The following is a 25606-nucleotide window of genomic DNA, read 5'->3' as shown; positions in this document are numbered from 1 at the left end:
CATCCTTTCATTTCTTTCATTTTCCTCTTTGTTTAACCTTCAAAACATTTTGATATCCACATTTTTTTTGCCTATTTGAACAATTGTGTATTTATTCAGATCAGTGTTTACAACCACAGTTCTAGCACAATAGTATTTACTGTAGTAGTAGTAGTAGTAGTCCTAGATTCTCAAATAGGCTACTATAATGTGGAACCTATAGTAAATATCGTAATATACTACAGCATAATATAGTAATTATACTATTATTATACTTGACTATACTAGAGCTGCTCCTCACTCAAGCATGCCATACTATAGGTTAAGTGCCATATTATAGTATGTGACCTATCTGTAAAATCCAGGCTAAAGTTTCATAATCTTGTTATGAGATTAGGAGCATCAAAGTTTGTATTGATTTCACATTGATTTCAATGACCTTACTTAGTCAATATTAAATATATCAAGGTTATATTTTTAAAACATGATCTTTACATTATGTATGATGATTTATGAAGAAAACAGTAAATCGCAAAAAAAAATACTTTAGTCGGGTTTTCACATAATATTGGTTATTGATAATGGTGTTGGTTGATATTATATATAATTTGTCACATGTCACTAAGAAAAGTGTGTACACTACGCTAATACTCTCTCCTGAATACAGAGGAGTCTATTGTGGCTTTGGTTTATAAAGTTTTAAATATGGATATTTCTACAATAGCACTCAGAAGACCTTTATCATCCTGGAGCCGTTTGGATTTATTTTGTGAAGGATGGATGCACATTTTTTGGACTTGAAGGTCGTGGACCCCGTAACTTCACATTTAAATAACTGAGAGATCTAAAACATTTTCTAAAAGTTTTCTGAAAATGTGTTTGTCTGAAAAACGATGGACATATGCATCTAGGACAGCTTGGGGGTGAGTAAATCATGGGTTTAATATCATTTTTGATATTACTATTCCGAACTATCCCTTTAAGCACTAATATACTTAAAGTGGCCATGGCATGAAAACCAGACTTTTTTCCATGTTTAAGTGCTATAATTGGGTCCCCAGTGCTTTTATCAACCTAGAAAATGTGAAAAAGATCAACCCAGTAACTTAGTTTTGTTAAACCATTCTCTACAAGCACATGAAAAAATAGGTTGTTGAAATTTGGCTCTCCTTATGATGTCATAAGGAGCTCTTATTATAATAATCCCACCCCTTAATCTGCCCTATCCAACCACGCCACTGCCATTTAGTGCAGAGAAAAGCACAATTGAGTTTTAATTGCAACAAACCACCATCATTGTGATCAGTGTTTGAATTTAATCAGCTCATTTGCATTTTAAAGGACACACCCAAAACGGCACATTTTGTGGCAATTTTAACATGCTATAATAAATTGTTTATATATTTATATATTATATATAGTTTTAGCCCATTGCTTTAACACATTTTGCAAAACTTCGCTTACTGTGCCAAAGCTCTACACACAAGTAAACATGACACAACACTGGGAAATATACCATTCACATCTGTGTCAAATTGAAACTCTGATATCAAAACCTAACATTCATTTGTCAAAATGTAACTCTAATGACAAAATGACACATACTTGCATCATATGCATACACTTTCAGATCAGGGTGAACACACTATAGTCTACTTTATATAAAAAACACTGCAGTCTTTGATTTTCACTGTTTATTCAGAAGGCATATTTACAGGAGGCACATTTTCAAACAACCAAAAAAGCAAATAGGCCTACTCAATATTGTACATTGCAGCACTGTACATTGCAGTTACGTGAATCCGGTTAAAGCAAAAAAAATTATGATAATAATTGAAAAAACACTACTGTAAACACAGAAAATCATTGCAATTGTGCATATGTGGGCTCATGGATCCCGCCGTCTGTTGGGGTCTTGCCACAGGACCTCACTACAGTAGGTCCACAATGGCAAGTTTCTGCTGTTGTGTGAACAGGCGTTGGTGTCCTCCCCCAGAAGGTCTTCTACACTGTAAAAAATACTTTGCTGCCTCGGATTTACAAGTCATTTCAACTTACTATTATTTATCCTGACTAGAGATGACTTGTTATAACTATGGGTGAGTTGTTATAACTTATAAAATTAAGCTGACTTTTCTCAACTATATTTTATAAGTTGTGACAACTCATCTCTGTTGACATGACTTGTAAATCCGAGTTGACTCAACAAAAAACTCTAAGGCAGCAAAGCATTTTTTACAGTATAGTCATTCTAGAGAAATACAACCACAAATTGTCATCGGTTTGCTTCTTTTTCCTACAGAACTTTATTGTATATACTGTATCATCCACTACTGTACTGAAACATCTCAATATGGTAAATGGACTGTATATGGACAATATAAGTAATGTGTTTTACAAAAACTAATACTTTGGCTGCAAAAGGAGCATTAGCACCCCCCTGTACAGGTGATGTGGATTTGAGTAGAGTAGAAGGTAGAGAGGTGAAGACATACCTGTTTTCTAGGCGGAATGTTCTTATTACAGATGCCACTGTGAAGCAGCTTAGATGTGGATGGACTCTCTGCCCAGCTTCCCACATAATCAGGCCATGGTTGATGACATGGTTCACCAAAGTTGCTCTTATATCATCAGAAATATGGGTCCATGCATGGCCTCTTTGACCTTGCCCTCCTCTTCCTTCTCCTCTTCCTCTTGCTCTACCTCTGCCTCTTGCTCTCCCTCCATCCATGCTTGCAAAGTTCTTGAAATGGCTAAAATGAGGACTTTTTTGTAGCTGGCTGATTGGTGTTCAGTTTTGCAAGTGAGTGCCTTTAGGTTTGTATTTGAGTGGTTTCTATTACCCCATGTGTTTTGTATTTTGGATACATGTGTTTTCCAAATGGCACCCTGAGATTACATTTTTTGAATGAAGTGTATTATGTATGACTCCCATAAACCTTTGCATGGACTCTTTTACTCTGATCATTCACACCTGTTGCTCATTTACCTGATTAGCTCTCCCATCATTCTACCGTTGCTCACTATTCCATGGAGTCTATCTGGTTCTTGGTTATGTAACCACCCAAGGATACAAGGTTATTTCTTTTTCTTGTTTATGGATGGATTACGTGTGTTTTGACCTTCACCTATTTAATGGTCTATGTTTATGGATTACCTCAGATTTTGTAGATTATACCTTCGATACTTTTATCTAATTCCATTTGCATATTAAATTACTAGCATTGTAAGGTTTATTTCTATGAAAAGAGATATTAGGGAGACAATGATGAAAAAATTCAGTGCATTAATTTAATAGAGCAGGTTACGAATAGTCATATGGTGTGTGTTTTTTATTTTTAATAACATAGGGAACATCATTAAACAAATTTCAAAATGCATAAATAACTTTTTGGATATAACAAATTATTATCAAAGCATTTAATTAAATGTAATTATAACAATGTTTTAAAAAATAAAAAAATAATTCATTCAACTATTTACAATCATTCAGGCGGGGAACTCCACTCTGCTGATGATGTTGTGCACGTGCTCGATCTGCAACTTAAAAGGAGCCATTTCGGACAAGGTGTCACATTCAGATGTGTGAACCTCTGATGGGAGAAAAAACTCCTGGAAATCCTCCGCGACCAACTGGAGGCCATCCTGCACCTCAGATACACCAATGACCTGGATCTCTTCAGAAACTGGTTTGGCATCAAGAACCTATATTTAAAGGAACAGTATGTAAGTAATTTATATCAATTAATCATAACATGGCCCTGATATGTCACAAACATTAAAAAATCATTTTCATTTCAAATACTTATCACTGACAATAGTAGTCTGGCCAGGATATTGTCATTTAAAAAGTGGAGTTGCAGCCCTCAACTGATGTTTATGTTGTCATTATGTGTATTGGCCACCAGTTTTGTGATTGCAATACCAGTTTTGGCCACAATCCTACACACTGTTCCTTTAACTACACTAACTGTTACAAACATCCAAAAAAAAAATTACAGTTGATCTTGTTTCATTGGCTTATTAATTTAATTCTAGTGAAAACTGAGTGATGCATGATAATTATCATAAATATAAATAGTAGGGTGCCCTATAAAATGTGTACATGTATACCTTTATAGTTGTGTATATGTCGACGAATTCAGTTTCTCCTCTCCTTTTTTGGCAGGTCTGAGATGTGTGATGGTCACATCCGTTTCTATTTGAAGATCGGCTAAAGCCTCATCCCGCCACAAGGACATGTTAATGCTCTTACTGCCACATTTGAGGGTAAGGTCAAGGACAGGAACGTTTCCGGAAACCATTCTCACACATGCAACTGTAAGAAAATACATACATTTTGATTACCTGTATAGTATTGTTATCTAGTGGTGTAACCATTAACCGTGCAAGTGCGCGTTTTCTCAATGAATGAAGGACTTCCTACTGACCAAATGCCGTAGTACACGCACAAGCTGTGCATGAAACAAAGAATCGCAGCCTTGCGATTCAGAATCGATTTCAGACAGGCATTTTTAATGGGACACACGGTTGAATCGTTACATCCCTAAATGCAACAGTAACAATGTAATGCTTCATTGTGTTCTATAAAGATTAAATGTCTTTGCTAGCCAAGGCACACACTCACAGAGTTGTATAGTACTTAAGTATTTTACTACCTACATAAAAGTAAATTTTCAATTATTCGTATTTTATCAGTGTTTTTCTTTGGAAAACAAACATTCCAAAACATAATATCATAATTTTTACTTCACTACATTTCATAATTTCAAGTTTTTGGTTTATATTTAATATGTGAGTACATTAAACATCTAGTAATTTTTTGTACTTTTACTTAAGTAAAAAAAAAAATCGTACTTTTACTCAAGAAAGTAAAAATACACAATTTTTATGTAATTAGGCATTAAATCAATTTTAATATGCAATATATAATGAATACACAGTATGATTCTATGCTTTAGAATGTAGTGAACATTTTTTAGTAAAGAAAAGTAAAAATTTTTCCAAGACAAACACATAGATGCTTGGAAAATGTAACTAAAATACTTAAGTATTATACACCTCTGCACACTCAATTTTCTTTACAAGTGGTGCTTGTAGGTAGGTAGGTACTAAACAAAAATACACCATACTATTAATTAAACTTGTGTGCTACAATTCAATTCTTCTGAGTAAAAAAACCTCATGAAATTTCATTGTATGCATACATTTTGGTGTACTTACCTTTTCAATAACCCCTGTCAAGGTTACGTATTCTCCAGATGAAAACATCTCTGGTTCGGTCCCAGTGAAAACCTTTGAGGGTGGAACCAGGGCTTCATCACCTGAGCTTTTGGAGCGCTTCAGAAATTGTGGTGGATGACCCCTTGAAGAATTTGGTGTTTGTATTTACAAACAGATGTTTTCGGCCAGAAATGGAAGAGATGGCATGGTTTTTCAAAACGTAATGACAGCGCTCCTGAAACTCGTACTTGTTTGCACTTTGGGGCCTTGTATACATGCTACTGCCATCCCAAAGTGCAAACATGGTGGTAATGTTTTCTGCTGAAACTTTAATTTTTCCATCTGCCACTTCAAAAGCAGTGCCCCGGCGAGATGTCCTCGTGGAGATGCACTGAACTCTAATTCCTTGGGGGCGGTTGTACGGATGTCTTCCCCTTGAAGCCATTCTACAGGTAAGAAAAATACCGAATTAAAGGTTCACCCAAAATTTAAAATAATTTCATTTACTCACCCTCATGTTGTTTTTAAAAAATGTATGAGGTTCTGTTTTACAAAAAAGCAATTATTTTGATAAATTATGGTAGGCACACATTTGGCGATACCCTACCCACTCACTTCCATCAGGGCCAGATTAACACTTTGTTATACCCTGGGCAACAATATTCAAGGGCCCCATCATCACGACGCCAGGATCACCATAACATGGTCATATACAGAATATATTACTGTATTATACAGTACATATACTCAATACTTCGAATTCTAACTGTCATCAGGTGTATTTTGATTTACAAATATTTAAATGCTCATTCAAATGCACTACTATGTCCCCTATCAAAGACATTCACTCACATATGATGCTATGAAAACTAAACACATCAGCATCTGTATAATCTCCGGGCTGTAAAAGTAAGCTGGCGGTGTAGAAAAGTCCTGGCTAACTTAGCTGAGTTGTCCTCGTCGTTGACCGAAGCTCACTTGACAGAACTTTTTAATTAATACACATTTAAGATGACCATGGATTAACTCTAATTTGCAAAGTCATTGATATAAAAAGCTTATTTTTTGCATATACAAGCATCGTCTAAAAATGAAAATAGGCGTTTATTAATTATTATTACAAGACCATCATGTAGCCTAATATTAGACACCCAAACCAAAGTGAAGAAAATGCTCTTTAAATTGCAAGTCTGAACTGAACATCAACGCAGACATGATTTTCCTCACAGAAGTTTAAGATCATATAGGCTACATCTTGAACGTAGATATATAAATGAACACAGGGAAAGTAAGTTTAACACTGTGAAGCACAAGCAAACATGCTGCAAGACAGCTAAAAACCATCAGGACATAAACACTGGCTGATTTTATTTTATTTGAGCCTTACCTCCAGCCTCCAGATAAAGTAACAAACTGGATTGATGATTTAAATGTTGTTTACTCACATGTGCGTTGTTAACTCTCCGGATTTATGTTGTGCACTGCTCCACTCGTTCCCTACTCCTCATGGTTGGTTTGTTTACAGTGTCGCGTGAGCAGCTACACTGCAGGTTTGACTTCATTTGGCGCTAAGCAGACCTATTGGTGATGTCAAAGTACCGCGAGAGCGATTCAAAGCAGATTTCTCCATGTGATAACTGGAATCACTCTCGCGCTACTTAGCTGTCACTCGCCTGTAGGTTCTCTGCTCCCCAGTCACTTTCGCGCCGCTATAGTAATTTGATTTCATATGCCGATAGGATCGCGCAGATACCTGCGTATCACGTAGACTACACGACTGTTTATACTTTACATTTTCTGCGTTTCTGATGTCCTTTTCCTTTTTTAATTTTACTAACGCCTTGCGTCACGTAATGCTCGGCGAACCTTTGACTCACCCACCTCATGCGGACTGACCAATGAGGAGAGGGTCTTAACCTGAGGCCCTTCTTCATTGGTCAGGCCGCATGAGATTCAACCGCTCTCAACTCACGTTCAAAGTAACAGGCAGCGCAGCATCTCTCTTTGCAGCGCAAAATCCCGCGTTTGTTTAATATAAAGCGGCCAGCGAGAGATTACCAAATACAGTATTTTGCTCATGCCCTTGCTGCCCTGGGCCCTTTGGAGGTCTTGGGCCCCTGGGCAATTGCCCAGTTGCCCGTATGGTTAATCCGGCCCTGACTTCCATAGTAACGTATTTGTTAGGGATGTCCCGATCCGATATCGTGATCGGAAATCGGCCCCGATCACGTGGTTTCAGACTCGATCGGAATCGGACGTTACCTTCTGATCAGGACTCGGATACATATGCAGGGTTTAAATTGGGCCAGGACCGGCTGGGCCTAGCCCCGGCACACGTACTGAAGGTCTCGCTCTGCTCCGCGCCAGTGTATGCGCTGCGCTGGTGCGTGTGAACTGACGCGAATAATGACGTGTTTACGTTAGATAACTGGATACAACTTATTGTATAGTTTAATAAAATAATGTATTTTGTTTATACAAATCAATTACGACCTAACTATAGTGATTGTTTAACTAACTGCTGACCAGCTTAGGGAATCTCTATGGCTAATTTATAAGACATAGCCTATTGCTGAATCAGTATCTGTTGTTTTTTTGTTTGTTTGTTAATTGAGTCTTTTTGGGTAGCCAATCTTATGCCTAGAATTAGTGAAGGAGGTTGAGTCTTATAACTTCCTTCAAAGTTTGATCAATAGTGCATAATGACATGTGCAACAAATGCATATAGGGTGTCAGACTCATAGATTTGCCTAATTTAAAGTTCAGGTTTTAAAGTTTGGGTCAACCTGTGATAAAATCCTATCAGAGGTCCAAAATGTCATTGAAACATGGCTTTGCTGTCATCAGGATTAAACATGTTACCCCTCGAACCCTCCCTCCTAACAGAGCATCCCCACAAAACAAACCCCAATTTAACCCCTGAACATATTATATATATATACTTATTATTTTTTAACAAATCAGTAGTTATGCGCTGGCACAGAGTTAGACCCTTTTGACTCCACACAGAAACAGCAATGCGTGCGGCATGACATAATCAAATGACTCTGGTAAAATAATTTGATAATACAACATTGAATTTTATGTTGTTTATACTCTTTGTCAGACTTTTATTATTATTTCGAGTGAACTTACTAACTAGTTTGTATTAACAGAATTTCAGATCTTCAGATAGACCTCTTCTCAAAGCGGGGACATGAATACACCAAGGACCAGAGATAGTTTGCTCTCACACTGCACCTCCATGGTCCGAAAGCATACAGTTACCTGAGCGATTCTATGCATCTTCCCCTGCCACATCCACATACATTGCAACGGTGTAGTACATGTTTTTTTATTACACTTTTTAAACATACTGGTTAAAATACTTAAAACACTTCAGCCCTACACAATGTCAACAAACCGGGAACTGATGTGCTATGTGCTATTTTCACTATTTTTTGAAAGTGCTGGAAAAAGATCAGTCGAAGTTGAAGCACTTACAGTAAATAGCTATTAATTTTCTTTTTTAAAGGTGGATGCAGTCAGTGGATGCCAAGCCTGGGCTCAACACAATGATGTTGGACATGTTGCAGAGAAGACGTGAAGAAGACCCTGCTAAATATGGCTCTGTGGCCCTCATGTTGGATGCCATGGCCATCAAAAAAACATGTCCAATACAATCCCCATACCCAGAAAATGTCTGGATATGTGGAGTATTGTGTCTTTTGGGAGATTATAACGAGACATTCAGTAAATGATGACACACACACGGACTTAACGTGACTGCTCTTTTACTCGCATGCGTTAGAATCATAACACCGGAACATGTATATCCGGAAACACACGTTACAAGTGCATTGTGGGAAATGTAGTTAAATAACAATGTTAACAACATACACAACATTTCCTCCCCTCTTACTCTTTGAGGTATAACACAAAGATTACAAATTAAACTGTACCACTTAAATTACAAATTAAACTGTACCACTTAAATTACAAATTATAAAATTTTGTTTCTTTATCAACATCTATAAACACAGATTGTTCAGAACGTGAACATTGAGTCTTTTATGTTATTCCTGCTGTAAAATAACACAACTATATCCTGGGAATGAGGGTAGACTACCTCAGACCCTGGCTTACCCTTAGGGGATTATTCTGCCCCGAAGCAATAAGGGTAGCCCCTAACTATGTGTAATCCAATAAACGTTGAGGTGGACGCCGCTCCCTTACTGGATACCGACGGCCTATTTGGTTTCCATTTTCTGGCGATGAAGGTGATGATTTGTTAGCAAAAGAACCATTTGTGGTCAGCATAGGCTCATTTGTGGAGACTTCTGAAGTTGGAGAATTGTCATATATTTGATCAGTGACATCAGTGATCTCAGGGAGATCTGTAACAGTGCTGGCTCCACCAAGCAACTGATCAGTATGTCTCCTCCAGGAAAGATTTTCAGCAGTCTTGACCTTATATGACACTGGACCCGTCTGGGCCTCCACAGTAGCCGGAACCCATTACAGACCACTACCATAGTTCCAACCAAGCACTGATGAGCCTTTTGCAAAATTTCTGTCCTTGGCTCGTAGATTCCGTCGCTGTACTTGATGCTCTTGTTGTCGTTGGACAGTCTCTTTGAGTGTAGCTGGTTTAATCAGCTCAAAACTTGTCCTGACCTCTCTACCGAACAACAAATACGCTGGCGACACTTTGGTGGTCGCATGCGGAGTACTACGATAGGAAAGCAAAAAGCTGTGCAGACGTTGATGAAATGTTCCTTGCCCGAGCGAAGCTTTCAAAGCATGTTTCATGGTTTGGACAAACCTTTCGGCTAATCCATTAGTGGCAGGATGGTAGGGTGATGACGTTATGTGTTGCACACCATTTGCTTGTAGAAATGTGGCCATCTCATGAGATGTAAATTGGGGCCCATTATCTGAGACAAGTTGCACTGGTGATCCAAACCTGCTGAAAATTTCTCCCAGTTTCTCAATTGTCTTTTCAGCTGATGTAGATTTCATAATGGCCACCTCAGGCCACTTACTGTGTGCATCCATGACCACTAACAGCATTTTGTCCTCAACTGGGCCAGCAAAATCAATATGAATGCGATGCCATGGTTTTTCAGGGAATTCCCACGGGTGCAGCGGTGCAAGTTGTGGTGCGTTACGTATGTGCTGGCATGAGGTACACATCCTAGCTTTTTCCTCAATTTGGCCATCAACTCCTGGCCACCAGAAGTAGCTTCTGGCGATCTCCTTCATGCGGACCATTCCACAGTGTCCAACATGCAGCTGTTTTAGCACTTGCTTGCGTAAAGCCGGGGGAATTACCACTCTCCTCCCCCACAATAAGCAGCCTGACTGCACTGAAAGTTCATGACGTCGAGAGATGTAAGGTTTTAGCTCCAAGTCATGTCTCTCCCCTTTGCCTGTCATGACCATATCCACGACTCTTGACAGGACAGGGTCATTTCTTGTGCCTCTGCGTACTTGTGCGGCCGTTATAGGTGCCCGTTCCACCTGGTTGAAATAGAAAATTTCAGCCACCTTTGCTTCTTTTACCCTTTCAGCGAGAGGCAACCTGGACAGACCGTCTGCATTCCCGTGCATCTCTGATTTTCGGTATTTGATGTCATAGGTGTGAGCAGATAACAACAAAGCCCACCTTTGCATCCTACTGGCGGCAAGGGCGGGAATGCCATGATGTGGACCAAATATTGCAGTGAGTGGGCGATGATCCGTCAGCAGCGTAAACTTTCTTCCGAAAATATACTGATAGAACTTACGCACTCCAAACACAATGCTCAATGCTTCTCGCTCAATCTGAGCATAGTTTGCTTCTGCTTTGCTCAGACTCCTGGAAGCAAACGCGATTGGCCTCTCTTGACCATTGGGCATGATGTGGGACAAGACAGCTCCCACACCATACGGGGAAGCATCGCAGGCCAGTTGGATAGGAAGCGCAGGGTCAAAATGAGTGAGTGCATTTGACCCTAAAAGTGTCTCCTTTGCTTTTATGAATGACTCCTGGCATTCAGAGGTCCACTTCCAGTTATTTTCATGACATAACAATTTGTGCAGAGGTTTCAACAGCGTAGCGATATTTGGGATGAAACGCCCATAATAGTTCAGTAAGCCGAGAAAAGACCGTAACTGGCTGACATTTTTGGGTATTGGAGCATCCACAATAGCCTTGACTTTGGATGGGGACGTATGCAGACCAGAGGCATCAATGACATGGCCTAAGTACTCGACTGCAAGCTGGAAAAATTCACATTTATCCTTGCGCACTCTTAGCCCGTATTCTTTCAGTCTCTCAAGGGTAGCATCCAAGTGTTGTAAGTGCGACTGTTCATCTGTGCCTGTCACTAGAATGTCATCTAGATAACACACAACTCCTGGAAGTCCCGCAAGAATCTGATCCATAGCTCGCTGAAAAATAGATGGAGCTGAAGTTATTCCAAAAGGTAAACGTTTGTACCTAAATAGTCCCTTGTGCGTATTAATGGTGAGAAGTTCTCTGGACTGCTCTTCAACATGCATCTGTAGGTATGCTTGGTTGAGGTCGATTTTGCTAAATCTTTGTCCTCCTGTCAACCCAGCAAAAAGGTCATTTATGTGAGGCAAGGGGTATTGCTCTGCTGACAACACGGGATTTACAGTAACTTTAAAATCCCCACAGATCCTTATGCCTCCATCCTTCTTTATAACTGGAACGATAGGTGTTGCCCACTTACTCACATTGACTTGTTCCAGTACATCATTTTTCACAAGTTCAGCCAAGCTCGCCTCTACTTTAGGTTTGAGTGCATATGGTAGGGGTCGTGGCTTTAGGAACTTTGGTTGACTTCCCTGCTCTACATTCAATTTTACTGTGATTCCTTCCATGCTGCCTAACTCCTGTTTGAAAACTTCACTGTGTTTTGCAAGGACACCTTCAAGATCCAGAGTTTTAGGCGTCATCATATGTATGGTCGACCAGTCCACCTTGAGTTGCTCCAACCAGGAACGTCCCATCAGTGAGGGGTAATCACCTGCAACCACATACAATGGCAGTTTTTTCGTTTGTCCATTCAGTTCAACTGTTACCTGGGTGAGTCCTTTCATAGTTACTGATTCCCCAGTATAAGTTTTAAGAACAACATCAGGTGGTTTGAGTGGCAGGTGGCTGAGTATTTCGCTGTATACCGCCTCCGACACCAGCGATACAGCAGCACCAGTGTCGATTTCCATTTTCACTGGCTGTCCTTCCAGCAGCGCGGTGACTTTATAAGCCTTCGTTCCACCTGCGACAGTGAGCACATGCAAAGGAAATTCTTCATCAGATGTGTCAGTACTCTCTTTATTTTTTTGTCCGACTGCAAATATGCTCTTCTTTTGTTTCCTTTTGAAAACTGGTTTCTGATGCATTTTTTTCTTTTCCATTTTATTTCTACACGCACGCTCAATGTGTCCCTTTTTCTTACAGCTGCGGCACTCCATATCCTTAAACCAGCATGAAGCAGGTGAGTGTCCAGTCTTACCACAACGGAAACATGGACCTTTACTTTCAGTTTGTTTTTCTGTCTCCATCCTATACACTTTACTATTTGAACTTAATTGCTGGGCTTCCTTAGCAGCCAATTCCATAGACACACTCAGCTCAATTGCTCTTTGTAGTGTCAGGTTGCTCTCTGTTAGCAATCGTTTCTGTATGCCCTCGCAGCGTAGTCCGCATACCAATCTGTCCCGAAGTGTATCGTTGAGCACGTCACCAAATTCACAGTGTTCAGCTAATTTTTTTAGCACTGCCACAAACACTGCCACAGATTCCCCTTCTAGCTGATTTCGTCTGTGGAATCGAAATCGCTCTGCAATTACTAAGGGTTTTGGTGAAAAATGTGCTTTCAGAGTGCTCACTATTTGATCATACGTTTTCTCTCCAGGTTTCTCTGGCTGCAGTAGGTTACGCAGCAGTGTATATGTCTTTGGACCCATTACACTTAAAAACGTGGGTACAACTTTCGCTTCAGTAATAGCATTTGCTGCTACAAAGTATTCAAATCTTTCTGTGTAAGAACACCACTGCTCACTGCTTTCCTCAAAGGGACCCAAATCTCCATAAACTGATGCCATTTTAGCCGTTCTCTTTCGTTTAACAATCAATTCAGTCACTTATCTGAATCGTTGTCTTTCCTCCCCGCTTATCAGCCAACACGTGAACTTGCAGCAGACTGTTATTCGCGTCTTTCAGCGATCTCGCCGTCAAGCCGTTTCATTTCCGCATCTTTAAACACACGGGATATCCCATCCTCGTCGCCACTTTATTGTGTCTTTTGGGAGATTATAACGAGACATTCAGTAAATGATGACACACACACGGACTTAACGTGACTGCTCTTTTACTCGCATGCGTTAGAATCATAACACCGGAACATGTATATCCGGAAACACACGTTACAAGTGCATTGTGGGAAATGTAGTTAAATAACAATGTTAACAACATACACAACATGGAGTGATGCTTGTTTTTATGGTGGTATGCGTACAGGGTCATTGGAAAGCTCCAGTTGCCTTCTACCTCACAAAGTCTTTGTCACCAGACACACAGAAAGCAATTTTAACATGCTATAATAAATTATTTATATGGTATTTTGAGCAAAAACTTCACATATGTGCTCTGGGGACACCAAAGATTTATTTGACATCTTAAAAAAGTCTTGTGCATGGCCCCTTTAAAGTTTACATTTGAAGAGTTTCATTGCAAAACAAGATAACTCCATTTTAAAAATTAAAAATTTCAGAAATCTCATTTTTTGGTTGTGCATTCCAATTAATATCAATTCAACTGCAGTTGGTTTATTTTGATTTAAACCTTCATAACTTAAAAAATACAGCTAAATAGCACCATAAAACAAAATAATAACATGATAACATAATAATAAACATGTTTTGACAAAAATGTTAAAAAATTGATTTATTTCGTTTTGCAACGAAACTCTTCATTTTTTGTCTAAAAACTAGACTACTTAGGTCATTTTGCTCATCAAGAAAATACATCTTAATTTAAATTTTTTTACATATTTTTACTGAAAAATATTAAGTAAGAAAGTCATTTTTTTTCAGTGCAGTATTTCAGATATTTATCACGTATGCTGTTTTGTCAATAAGTGCTCTACAAAGTTCAGTCCAAGAGCTTTGTGTAAAATATCTTACATGCATTCAGAACCTATAGGCAACTCCTGCACTTAATAATATAAGAAATCAAATCACAGTGTTTTATATACAGTTATAGCCTGTCTATTTGAAAGTGGCATGTCCTCCTCTATTGAGTATGCGTTTCAGTATTAGATGTGTTTCCATCCAGCTCCACATCTTTGGTGAAGGTGGGTACAGGACCTGCAGGAGTCTCTGTGAGAGTGCAGTAATCCTGCTTGAACCACACAGGCGTTGGATTAAAAATGATGGGTGCTTCAGACACCTCACGGTTCTCAAGGCTCTCAAGACTCTTGAGACTGAGTACAGAATCTTTCAAAGAGAAATTATCATCCTCACACAAGCGTACTGTGGTCAGACACTGGAAGAGGTTGTCCACTTTATCAGGGAAAGCATCACAGAACAATGAAAAGTCCTCACATGGGATACTCGTCTCGCTGCACGTTTTGGACATTTGGCACGGGGCCCAGAGCTCAGTTGTGGGGCCAACGTAAGTTGTGTGAAATTGGGCTGGGGGACACATGTCTGATTTCTCTTCCTGATCCTGCAGTTTCGTTATGGGCTCGGCAATCTTGTCAATTGCTGCAAACTCCTCCATAACATGAACATCTTGTAATGGACATTTTGGCAAAACCCAAAACTTGGAACAAAAAAAGATAAAAAGTTAATACTCTCAAGAAAACATTAAACAGTCAGTTTCTATTATTGTATACTTGATAAGCATGTACATTTCAATGTTTAAGTCTAATGAACCAATGTGGACTAAATTATTTAATTTTGTTATATACACTGAGGGCCAAAAGTTATAGAATAAATAACGTACAAATCTTGCTTGTATTTGTTTTGAAGGACATTGGTGCCTTAATGTAAAAAACACCACCATTACTCTCAGAAAGAAATGTACAAAACCTGTTACTAGGATGAAAATGCCCTAATATGCATCATTTAGGTACAGATATGTACACTCACCTAAAGGATTATTAGGAACACCATACTAATACTGTGTTTGACCCCCTTTCACCTTCAGAACTGCTTTAATTCTATGTGGCATTGATTCAACAAGGTGCTGAAAGCATTCTTAGGAAAATGTTGGCACATATTGATAGGATAGCATCTTGCAGTTGATGGAGATTTGTGGGATGCACATCCAGGGCACGAAGCTCCCATTCCACCACATCCCAAAGATGCTCTTTTGAGTTGAGATCTGGTGATTGTGGGGACCATTTTAGTACAGGGAACTCATTGTCATGTTCAAGAAACCAATATGAAATGATTCGAGCTTTGTGACATGGTGCATTATCCTGCTGGAAGTAACCATCAGAGGATGGGTACATGGTGGTCATAAAGGGATGGACATGGTCAGAAACAATGCTCAGGTAGGCCGTGGCATTTAAACGATGCCCAATTGGTACTAAGGGGCCTAAAGTGTGCCAAGAAAAAATCCCCCACACAATTGCATTAATGAGAAATTGAACAGGTGTTGCTAATAATCCTTTAGAGTTTCCTAAAAAGAAGGTTTTGAACAACTGACTTTGGCTGTTTTGGCAGTCAAGATGTATCGATCGTTCCATATAAATTCACGGATAATTTGTTGTTTTGTCGCAAGTGAAAAACAATATTGACCTTTGAGGTGATACTTTGAGGTGATACTTCGAGCAAAGTTTCATGTTGTGTCGTGCCTTCTTAGTGTTGTAAAAATAGAGGTAGTTCGGTAGCAGCGGGTGAAAGAACACAACAGGGATCGAGTAGGCATCACACCTTAACCAACATATTTTATAAGTAGCGTTTCGTTTCATTCAGTCGAGGTGCGAAATGTTGTCTTTCGTAGCCATTTCCTGTATCCGTAAGAATCATAGACAGTAAAAGATAAGAAATCCGTAAATCGTAGCAAGCTAGCTAATACTTGTCAGTAGCCTACTGGTACTCGGTAGGTACTCAAGATGGCGACAGTAAGCTAATAAGGTAATAAAAACAATTCAGTTCATTATGTAAGGTCTTTTACACCACAGATAATATAGTTATGTATATTATATTGCATTTCTGTCAAGTTACACAATGCACCTTTAAAGCCCGAGTCCTCGAACTGATTTGCACTCCCCAAAAATCGAAAGGAGTGTGGCCTGAATCAAGGCTTAATTCTTGCAACTGACTTTTAGTCAAAAAAATCCTCAAGTATGTGATGTCATTATGATAATTGTACTGCTCCCAATTGTAAATATTAAACACGTTTAACTACTGTACCTCTAAGCATCTGAGAAGCTTCACATGAAGGATTATATGAGAATTCTTTGTAGTACTTTAAGAGTGTTGTAAACTTCTTTGCATCATTAATGTCCTGATCAGTGATTGCCAATGAATTATAATGCCATAGAAGATCCATTTTTGTTTCCTCAATGAACCATTCAGTGAAAGGTTCCTACACGAAACAATTATAACATATAACAAAGATTACTTTGTGAAACAAAAACATCCTTCAGATGTTAAAGGTTCTTTATGGAACCATTCAGCCCAAAATGGTTTTTCTGTGACATCATGAAGCACCTTTATTTTTATATTTTAAGTGTAGTCCTACTGGAACAACAATATCTGAAAATGTCTCCAAACTTTTACACATGTACAGTATATTACTGTACATTACATATAAAAACTTTGTTGTACACTCTCAAAAATAAAGGTACAAAAGTTGTCACTGGGATGGTACCTTTTACATAGATCCTGATATGGCAACCTGATCTCACAAATAATCTCACACATTATTTTGCTCAGTTTTTCGTGGTATTGTCACGTATTTTACCATTTTACATGCCAATGCCACGCATTTCTTTTCCGTGTCAGTTTCACGTATTGGTTACTCAACTGTTTTTCCTATTTTTAAACAATTGTCGCTTCGGTTTGGGGTTAAATTTGCTGTTTGCGTTAGGATGTCACTTTAAATATTGGTTTACACTATTTTTTTGTCTGCTTTTTAAACCATTGTTGCATGACGTTAGGGTTAAAGTTAGGTAAGAATGTTATTTTATAACAGAAAGTTGTTCTTACCCCAAACCGAAGCGACAATTGTAAGAAAATAGAAAAAAACAGTTGAGCAACCAATACGTGAAACTGACACGGAAAAGAAATGCGTGGCACTGGCACGCAAAATGGTGGAAATACGCGACAACGCCACGAAAAACTGAGCAAAATAATGCAAGACTATTTAACATATTTTGTGAGATCAGGTTGCCACTGACCCATGTACCAAAATGGTACATATTAGGATCTTTGTAAAAGGTACCATCCCAGTGACAACTTTTGTACCTTTATTTCTAAAAGTGTACAATGAAGTTTTTATATTAAAAAACCTTGCTTTAAAAGCATGCATCAGGTTTATTTCATACAGTGTATACAGTGTTGTTAATTTTATGCAGTAAAAAATTACGTTTGCACCATTTTTATGAAAGTTAAGACCTGAAAATGTCAAATGGTGGAACCGCTAATTGTGTCAAAGAATGAGAAATATTAAATATTTTATCCACCTTGATGGCATGTAAGTGTAATCCAAAAAACGTTTTAAAATATAATTTTATTAGTTATTTCTAAATGTAAATTTTATGCGTTTTTGTAATATTTGTCCTGACATATGCTGAAAAAAGCTCTGTTTTCTAAATAATCTTCGACAAATGTATGTAAAAAATCATATTACACTAAACTAGATGATTGTATTTTCCACATTTTTTATGAATATATTTAATAAAAAAATACTAGTTACACCAATTGACACAGAGCGGTTACATCACATTGACATTTTTGCAATTATCCCTCAAATATTCTTTCAATATGAAAGAAAACCAGAAATTGTAGACTTGTTCCTCAAAAAAGACTAATCTGCAAATTTATTTTAACCCTTTACATTTAATTTATCCATGCAAACACAAAATAATTAACGTCACATCATTGACCCACAGATACCTTTAAAGGTGTAGTGTGTAATTTTTTTTAGAAGGATCTCTTGACAGAAATGCAAAACAATACAAAACTATATTATCAGTAGTGTATAAAGACCTTTCATAATTTACTGTTATGTGTTTATTATGAGACGTTTTTATCTACATATACAGAGGGTCCCCTTACACAGAAGTCGCCATTTTGTGCCGCCATGTTTCTACAGAAACCTTTAATGGACAAACTCCTTTTACCAAGTTGTCTCCGATGACATGTTTGTCCGGTGGCGGCTACAGTAGCTTCTCTATGTGATTAAAACACGAGGGGTAAGCAGTGGACTGAGCCATTGGTTGCAATTCACCAGCACCTCACCACTAGATGCCGCTAAAATGTACACACTGCACCTTTAAGGAACCAGTATGTACCTTTTGTACCTTCTTGTGCCTTTCTGTTATAATGTTACTCTTTAATTCTGTATCTTACCTGAAAATTGCCTTGGTAATGTGTGTAGAGAGGCTGAAAGTATGTTTCTGGTGTTGGCACCCATACAATTTCTTTTATCTTCATTCTGAAATTAAATATAACATACTTTTAAAAGTTATCTTTGCCAACCAATACGATGTACTGTACACTGTAAATGTCTGTAGAAATGACAGTATTACTGGCAGCTGGTTGCCAGTAACTTATACTGTACATTTTACATTTATGTTATTTGCTGGCAATAGTTTGTTCAAAGTTAAATGAACATGAAACATGTTCAGTCTTTACCTTCTACAGTAAGTTACTGGCAACCAGCTTCGTAAATATGAAAAGCAAATACCTTGCAGCAGGAGCAAACAAAAGCAGTATTAAAAGTCCCAGGATTAGACATATTCCAAGGGCAATCTTGGCAATCTTACCAGGATAAACATCAGCCTGATTGAGCTTATCTTAATAAAGAAAACAGAAACAAAATCTTTTTCTAAGATATACATGAGATCTCAAAAAAAGCATAACAAAAGAAATATCAATGAGCAAAACACAGTATACCACTTACCTCTATGTTTTGTCCTCCATTCAACGGGAACACTCCATTCACTCCATGTTCCGTTATATTTCACAGTCGCTGGCATCCCAGTCCTCACCATAGCAATGTACTTACAATCAGAATGAAGATTTGTTTCGTCAATCCTAATTTCCTTTTCTAAATAAGAATGGGGCTCCTTGAAAATCCATAGAAGACAAGTCAGTTTCATAGCAGAATACAATGGTGTAACATGTTGCTTTGGTTCTCTCAGTTATTTAGAACCTCATGAAGAATCGTCAATCTTACACTGCCACGATGCCCTTCTTTAAAGTACAAGAAGTTATACACCAAGGCTTCTTGAATAGATATTTTGTATTCGTGATCTTCATATCCATTTGTCCAATTGAAAACATAGGTTCCATTTGAGTATTGCAATGTCAGGTTATATGGGACGTTTGGTTTAACTAAATAAAGAGAGATGGAGAGACTTTCTAAAAATTGACATCTTAGTAAAACATAATGATTGTATTTAATGTAAATCTTTTCTGGTGATGTGAAAATCTACTTACTGTTTTTAGCTGGTTTAAAAGGTGATTCCAAAGGATATAAATTTTGTCTGTTTTTTGAATAATGAAGTGTAACTATAAAACTACTCAAATCCATGAAACTATTGTAAGAATCTGTTTGAATGGAACACCTGTGAACTTCGTCTGCTCTTTGAAGTGTGCAGGTAAAATTTCTGTGTGCCAAAGTAAAAAATTCAACATGTTTTAGTCTTTAAATGATTGCACTGCTTAAAAATCTATATGAATTAGTAAACCGTGGTTTGTTTACATGGTTTCATCGACCCAGTAAAATTCCAGCTGGTAGGATGTGTTTGTATATCTGGAGGAAGGGACTGCTAATTTTACCGAGCAGCTGATTGTGTGCCAGTAATCTGTAACACAAGTGTGCCATTCAGACAAAGCTAGAATAAAAACAAAACAGAAAAATGGTTATATATCGCTGAATATGCAGTCCAACATACATGACAGTGCAGATTTGACTAATAGGATTTACCCTGTGAATTAGCTTTGCCTGTAGTCCAAAAGATGTAGAGAATTCCTGCGAGGATCATTGTTCTGGTACTGTACAGCCTGGTACAAAATAATACAATCTCATAGTTTTACTCAGTCAATTTTAAAGAAGCTTATTAGCTCGAAAGCAAGACCCAGGATGTAAATCAGCATATATCTGAATGGTACATTTTTGTTTTAGATAAATGAATAAGTTCATACCTTAAAGAAATAAAGACGGTCTTACGACAACTCACCGAATTTATTCTGAAGCATTGTTACATGAATGGTAAAGTCTGAGACAATGAAAAGCATCATTCAGAAATCAAGCAGGCTTTATATACAAGCTTTTTACCCAGCAGTTCCTGTTTACGTAGAAGTTATTAACCACTATAGGTTATCTAAGAATCTCTGATGAGTTGAGGTGGCATTAAAAACCAACATTGCATAGGAAATGGCAAAAGAGTCATGTGACCTTTTAAAGGACTTTTCAAACATGCAGTATTTAAAGGGGACATTTCACAAGACTTTTTAAAAATTTTTAAGTAAATCTGTGGTCTCCCCACTGAAAAAAATGATTCATTTAATTCACTCAGTTTTTTAAGGTAAGTGGTCTAAATGTTTTAAACGAGTTACACCACACTCACAATCACCAAGGTGCCAGACAAACAAGACTGAAAATATCCAAAAATAAATAAACTGTCTGCACACTTGAATCCTTAACCCTCTGGGGACACTGCAGAGGTTCTGACATGCTCTTACATTTGGTCTTTTGTCAGTTGCTTTAAAACATTATAATGGCAAGTGTCTCATACCACTGCGTTAAGCACAAACTGGGCTAAAATAAGCTACATGTATGTACATGTTTGTATTTTTGAGAGAAAAATGTTTATGCGTGGTTTTTGAAAAAGCTAATTTTCTAAACAGAATCTAGTAGTCTAGAGTTTTTTCTTTAAAATGATGTGAAAATCATTCTGCTTACTCATTCACATAAAACAATATATTGATTTAGAAATTGTAAGACACTTCTTGTTTAGAGGGGCTGTATGCGAGAAGGATTGATTGACAGCTCAGGAAACAAAAGACTCGCATAATGAGCTGCATAATGAGCCTTTAGGCAGGAATCTGAGAGGGAACTACAGTAAAAAATGTGAGGACAAATGTATACATGTTTGTTTGAGGTTTATTAAGAAGTTAACAATATAATCAAAATAGAAATGAAGGTCAGTAGGACATTTTCAGTTTATTTGGAAACAAACTCTATTCAAAAACTTAACTTGTATAAACTAAGAAACTGATACACAACAGAGCTGTAAACTTCATGTGGGTTATGTTACCATATAACTTTATGTCCAAAAAGTGTGAATATGTTTTTCCACTTCATAGTTTTGTACTGATGAGAGGGATGCAGACCTGTAAGAGAGTTATAAACAGCTGTTAGTATAAATTGTCAACAGAAAACCCTTCCATATATAACTGATGGGTAAATATCACTGATAGCACTACATTCAGATAAACTATCATGTACATATTACATGATAGCAAATATAAATGAGGATAAATAGGTTACTGACTTCAGAAATATATCCTCCTCCAGTGCGTCTTCCATTGTTCTTCTTCTTGGGTAACGTTAAAGATAAACGCTTCTCTTCCTCAATGTCCAGACATAAATGAAGATATTCTTCACATGTGTGTATAAAGTTTATCATCCAAAAAATGCAGTTTAGTCTTTAAATTTGATAAAACTTTGCGCTTTGTTTGTTATGGTTTGAACTGCTCCTTTGTTCATTACCATGCCAACAGCCTGTGGGCGTGACCGCATTAGAGATAATGAGCTCAGCCAGGAAAATCTGTACTCTCTTTACTTCAATGCAGATTATATAAACAGGCAACATTTGTTTTTCGATTATAATTAGCTTGTTTAAAGGTAGACATTTCAGGCTTTCTTTGGATATGTGTATCATGTTTGTGTGAAGAGTATTCGCAGAGTTTCAATTGATTTTTGTTTACGTGCTTTGAGAGACAGCTGGCAGAGACAGAAATGTCTGGATGCATACCCTGTTTATTTTCTTTATTTGACAAAAACACAAAGATCTCTTGTTTTTGGTCAATGTACACAAATTTAAGAAGACCCTTTACAGTATCAAATGATGTCAAGTGTATGATTATTAATGATGGAGTATTTTAAGTTAATTCTGCCATGATAAGGACGAAACACGTCAAAACGCGGCGCCACGTTTTTGGACCCCAGGGGGTTAAAGCAAAGTTAATTACCAAGCTTTCGGTCCTCAGAGCACACAGACAATAAATGTAGCAATCAACTTAACTGTGTTCAAACACATCAGGACTCCCAGCATTGGACTACAACTTTCCTACCTGGCTTTCACAGGTGTGGTAATCACTGTTGATTGTCCTGATGTGTTTGAACACAGTTACGTTGATTACTACATTTATTGTCTGTATGCCCTGAGGTTGGTTGCTTGACCGAAAGCTTGGTGATTAAATTTGCTTTAAGGATTCAAGTGTGCAGACAGTTCATTTCTTTTTTAAGGTAAGTGGTCGCAATCAATTTATTTAAGCTACATTTAAACAAAAGTTTTTTTGTTTTGTTTTGTTTTTCAAATTTTTTTGTTTAAATGTAGCTTTCAATTTCAAAGAGGTTGCATATCGACTTCTAATTTAAAGCCAAAACCACATCATAAGGAATGCTTGCTTGTGCACTCCAAAAATGCTGGGTTATTTATTAAAAAAGGGATGAAACTGAGCGGCGGTATTATAATTTAACATATGCTCAGTTGTTTAAAATGCTGAGTTGTTTTAACCTATTGTTTGTTCAAAAATAAACATTTTCTTAATTTCATCCACCGGCTGGGATTCAAAATAATTCGCCTTTTTTAGAGTGTGCCCTGCCCTTTTTTTTTTGTGTACACTCTTAAAATGCTGGGTTATTTTCAACCCAGCGTTGGGTCAAAAGGGGACAGGTTTTTGTCTATTTTTAAACCATGGTCACTTGGAGCTGGGGTTAGAATTGGGGTTTGGGTTAGGAGGTCATTTTATGTATCAAAAAGTTCTTCTAAACCCCAACCCAAGCGACAATGGTAAAAAAAACAGGAAGGAGTGGCGTTATCATAAACACGCAAAATTAGAATTTGGCATATGTATTGCACAACTTTCACACTGTGTGCTATTTATACATAAATCATGAGAATGGGTTGAGTAGTTATAAAGCATTTAGTTTAAGCATTTAATTCTTAACCCTTGTATTGTGTTCGATTTCTGTGATGATTTTGATGGAGCGGGTCAAGCTGGCCCTAATTGCATTCAATGCAATTCCCTAAATATCACATTATGAAAAACATAAAGAATTAGTTATGAACAGGACCATTTTAGTATCAGTATTTGTCACACATTACAAACACTTATCAAAAAGTATGATTTTTTTTTAAATGCATTTTACCACAATTTTGAACATGTTTGTTTGCGCCTGATGCTGCGCGCACCGGCAGTAGATGTAAAAATGGGTAAAAAAATGGTTGAAAATTAACTGTTGTAATTAACAGCCCATTCAGACAGACAGCGACTAGCAGTAACAGAGTGACGCGATCTCATTCATTGCAATAAAAGCTTGGCGACATCCGCCGAAATGAATGAAAGTCACTGTTGGCGATCGTCCAGCGACGCAAGAAAGTTGAGAAAAGTTTAACTTTATGCAAAAATGATGCGTGATTTACGTGAGCGACTACCAATGGGAGCGAAGCAGTGGAGTTCACGTCATCCTTCTCTCGTCAGTTACGAGCAGTGTTGGGGTAACGCATTACAAGTAACGTGCATTACATAATAATATTACTTTTTAAATGTACACATTAATATTTGAGTTACTTTTTCAAAAAAGTAATGCAAGTTACTTTTTTAGTTTAATTAATTAGATAAAAAAATTATGTACTGAACTAAACTAAACGTAGTCACATTATGCACTCTCGTACACAACTGTGTGGGAACAGTTTGAGTCAGAAACTGAGATGGCAGGCCAGAGCTCGACATTTTTGTGATGAAATATGCTTTTTCTGAATGCAGAACTTTTCAGTCATAAAAACATCTGCAAGGCCTTAAAGAGCTATAGCCTCTCAAAAGTAACTTCAAAGTAACTTCAAAGTAACTTAAGCATTACTTTCCTTGAAAAGTAACCAAGTAACACAATTAGTAATTTTTTGGGGAGTAACTTAATATTGTAATGTATTAGTTTTAAAAGTAACTTTCCCCAACACTGGTTACGAGTGGACGGCACTCATTCGTTTATGACAACCAGATTTAGAAACACCTCATTGAAAGAGACAGGCGACACACAGCGAGAAAGTCGCTGGTGGTCTGAAAGAGGCTTACTCCTCGTTCAGAGAGCCAGCAACGCTAACGCTGTGTGTCGCCCGTCTCTTTCAAAAGCGTGATAAATCTGGTTGTCATAAACAAATGAGTACCATCCACTCCAGTAACTGATGAGAGGAGGATGACGTAAACTCTACTGCTTCATTCTCATTGGTAGTCGCTCCCGAAATAAGCTCAACATTTGCAAAAAGTTAAACTTTTCTTAAGTTTCTCGCGTCGCTGGACACGCCCATGGGTCGCCAACGGTCACTTTCGCTAGTGCCGCCGGAAGTCGCCTTGTTTCCATTGAAATTAATGAGATTGCGTCGTTCCTCTACTGCTGGTCGCTGTCTGTCTGAATGGGGCGTCACCCTACAGTAATGCCGAGAGAAGGATGACGTGAACTCCACTGCTTCGTTCTCATTGGTAGTCGCTCCCGAAATTATCTCGACATTTGCATAAAGTTAAACTTTTCTTAACTTTCTCCATGGTCGCCAACGGTCACTTTCGCTCTTGCCGCCGGAAGTCGCCCGGTTTCCATTGAAATTAATGAGATTGCGTCGCTCTGCTACTACTGGTCGCTGGCTGTCTGAATGGGGCGTTAGATACTACCCAGGAACGCCTATCAAGCAAGTGCGTGTCACTCGGTGTCGCTTACTTTTGTAGCTAATGTGACTGGAGACTCATTGAACAAATTAACTCCTAAAAAATCACTATTTGATGTGCAAAGCATGCTTTCTGCTTTCTTGCATTGGTGCTTGTTTTGGTGTCATGTTTTGTGGGGCACAACTTGCGTCTTTTTCCCAACACCTGTATTCATCTCTGTATTTTCTGTGGGTCTGAATTCATCTGCTTAAATAGTATTTCATATACATTAAAAATAGAA

At 37.9% G+C, this 25606-nt stretch overlaps 1 protein-coding gene and 1 long non-coding RNA gene across 3 annotated transcripts; both read right to left on the bottom strand.

The window, feature by feature from the left end:
* Nucleotides 1–3437: 3437 nt before the first annotated feature.
* Nucleotides 3438–5642, bottom strand: LOC129431816 (uncharacterized). The gene is made up of 3 exons (XR_008639930.2): nt 5203–5642; nt 4093–4297; nt 3438–3684 (listed from the first exon to the last, which is right to left on the bottom strand). It is a non-coding gene; the product is annotated as an uncharacterized lncRNA (long non-coding RNA).
* Nucleotides 5643–13961: 8319 nt separating this feature from the next.
* On the bottom strand, nt 13962–20819 carry il21r.2 (interleukin 21 receptor, tandem duplicate 2). Of its 2 annotated transcripts, none has more exons than XM_055189876.2 (9): nt 20584–20819; nt 20366–20442; nt 20141–20273; nt 19876–20045; nt 19613–19770; nt 19337–19502; nt 19121–19229; nt 18784–18868; nt 13962–15019 (listed from the first exon to the last, which is right to left on the bottom strand). In XM_055189876.2, exons 2-9 carry the CDS (start codon nt 20421–20423, stop codon nt 14489–14491), a joined length of 1410 nt encoding a protein of 469 aa, XP_055045851.2. In that variant the 5' UTR covers nt 20424–20442; nt 20584–20819; the 3' UTR covers nt 13962–14488. The 2 variants fall into 2 exon arrangements, with proteins under 2 accessions (XP_055045851.2, XP_055045858.2); XM_055189883.2 differs by having other exon boundaries at nt 20619–20819.
* Nucleotides 20820–25606: the final 4787 nt, after the last annotated feature.

The sequence above is a fragment of the Misgurnus anguillicaudatus genome, chromosome 19, assembly GCF_027580225.2.
Source record: "Misgurnus anguillicaudatus chromosome 19, ASM2758022v2, whole genome shotgun sequence".
Classification (NCBI taxonomy): domain Eukaryota; kingdom Metazoa; phylum Chordata; class Actinopteri; order Cypriniformes; family Cobitidae; genus Misgurnus; species Misgurnus anguillicaudatus.
This window is presented reverse-complemented; position numbering and strand designations above follow the sequence as displayed.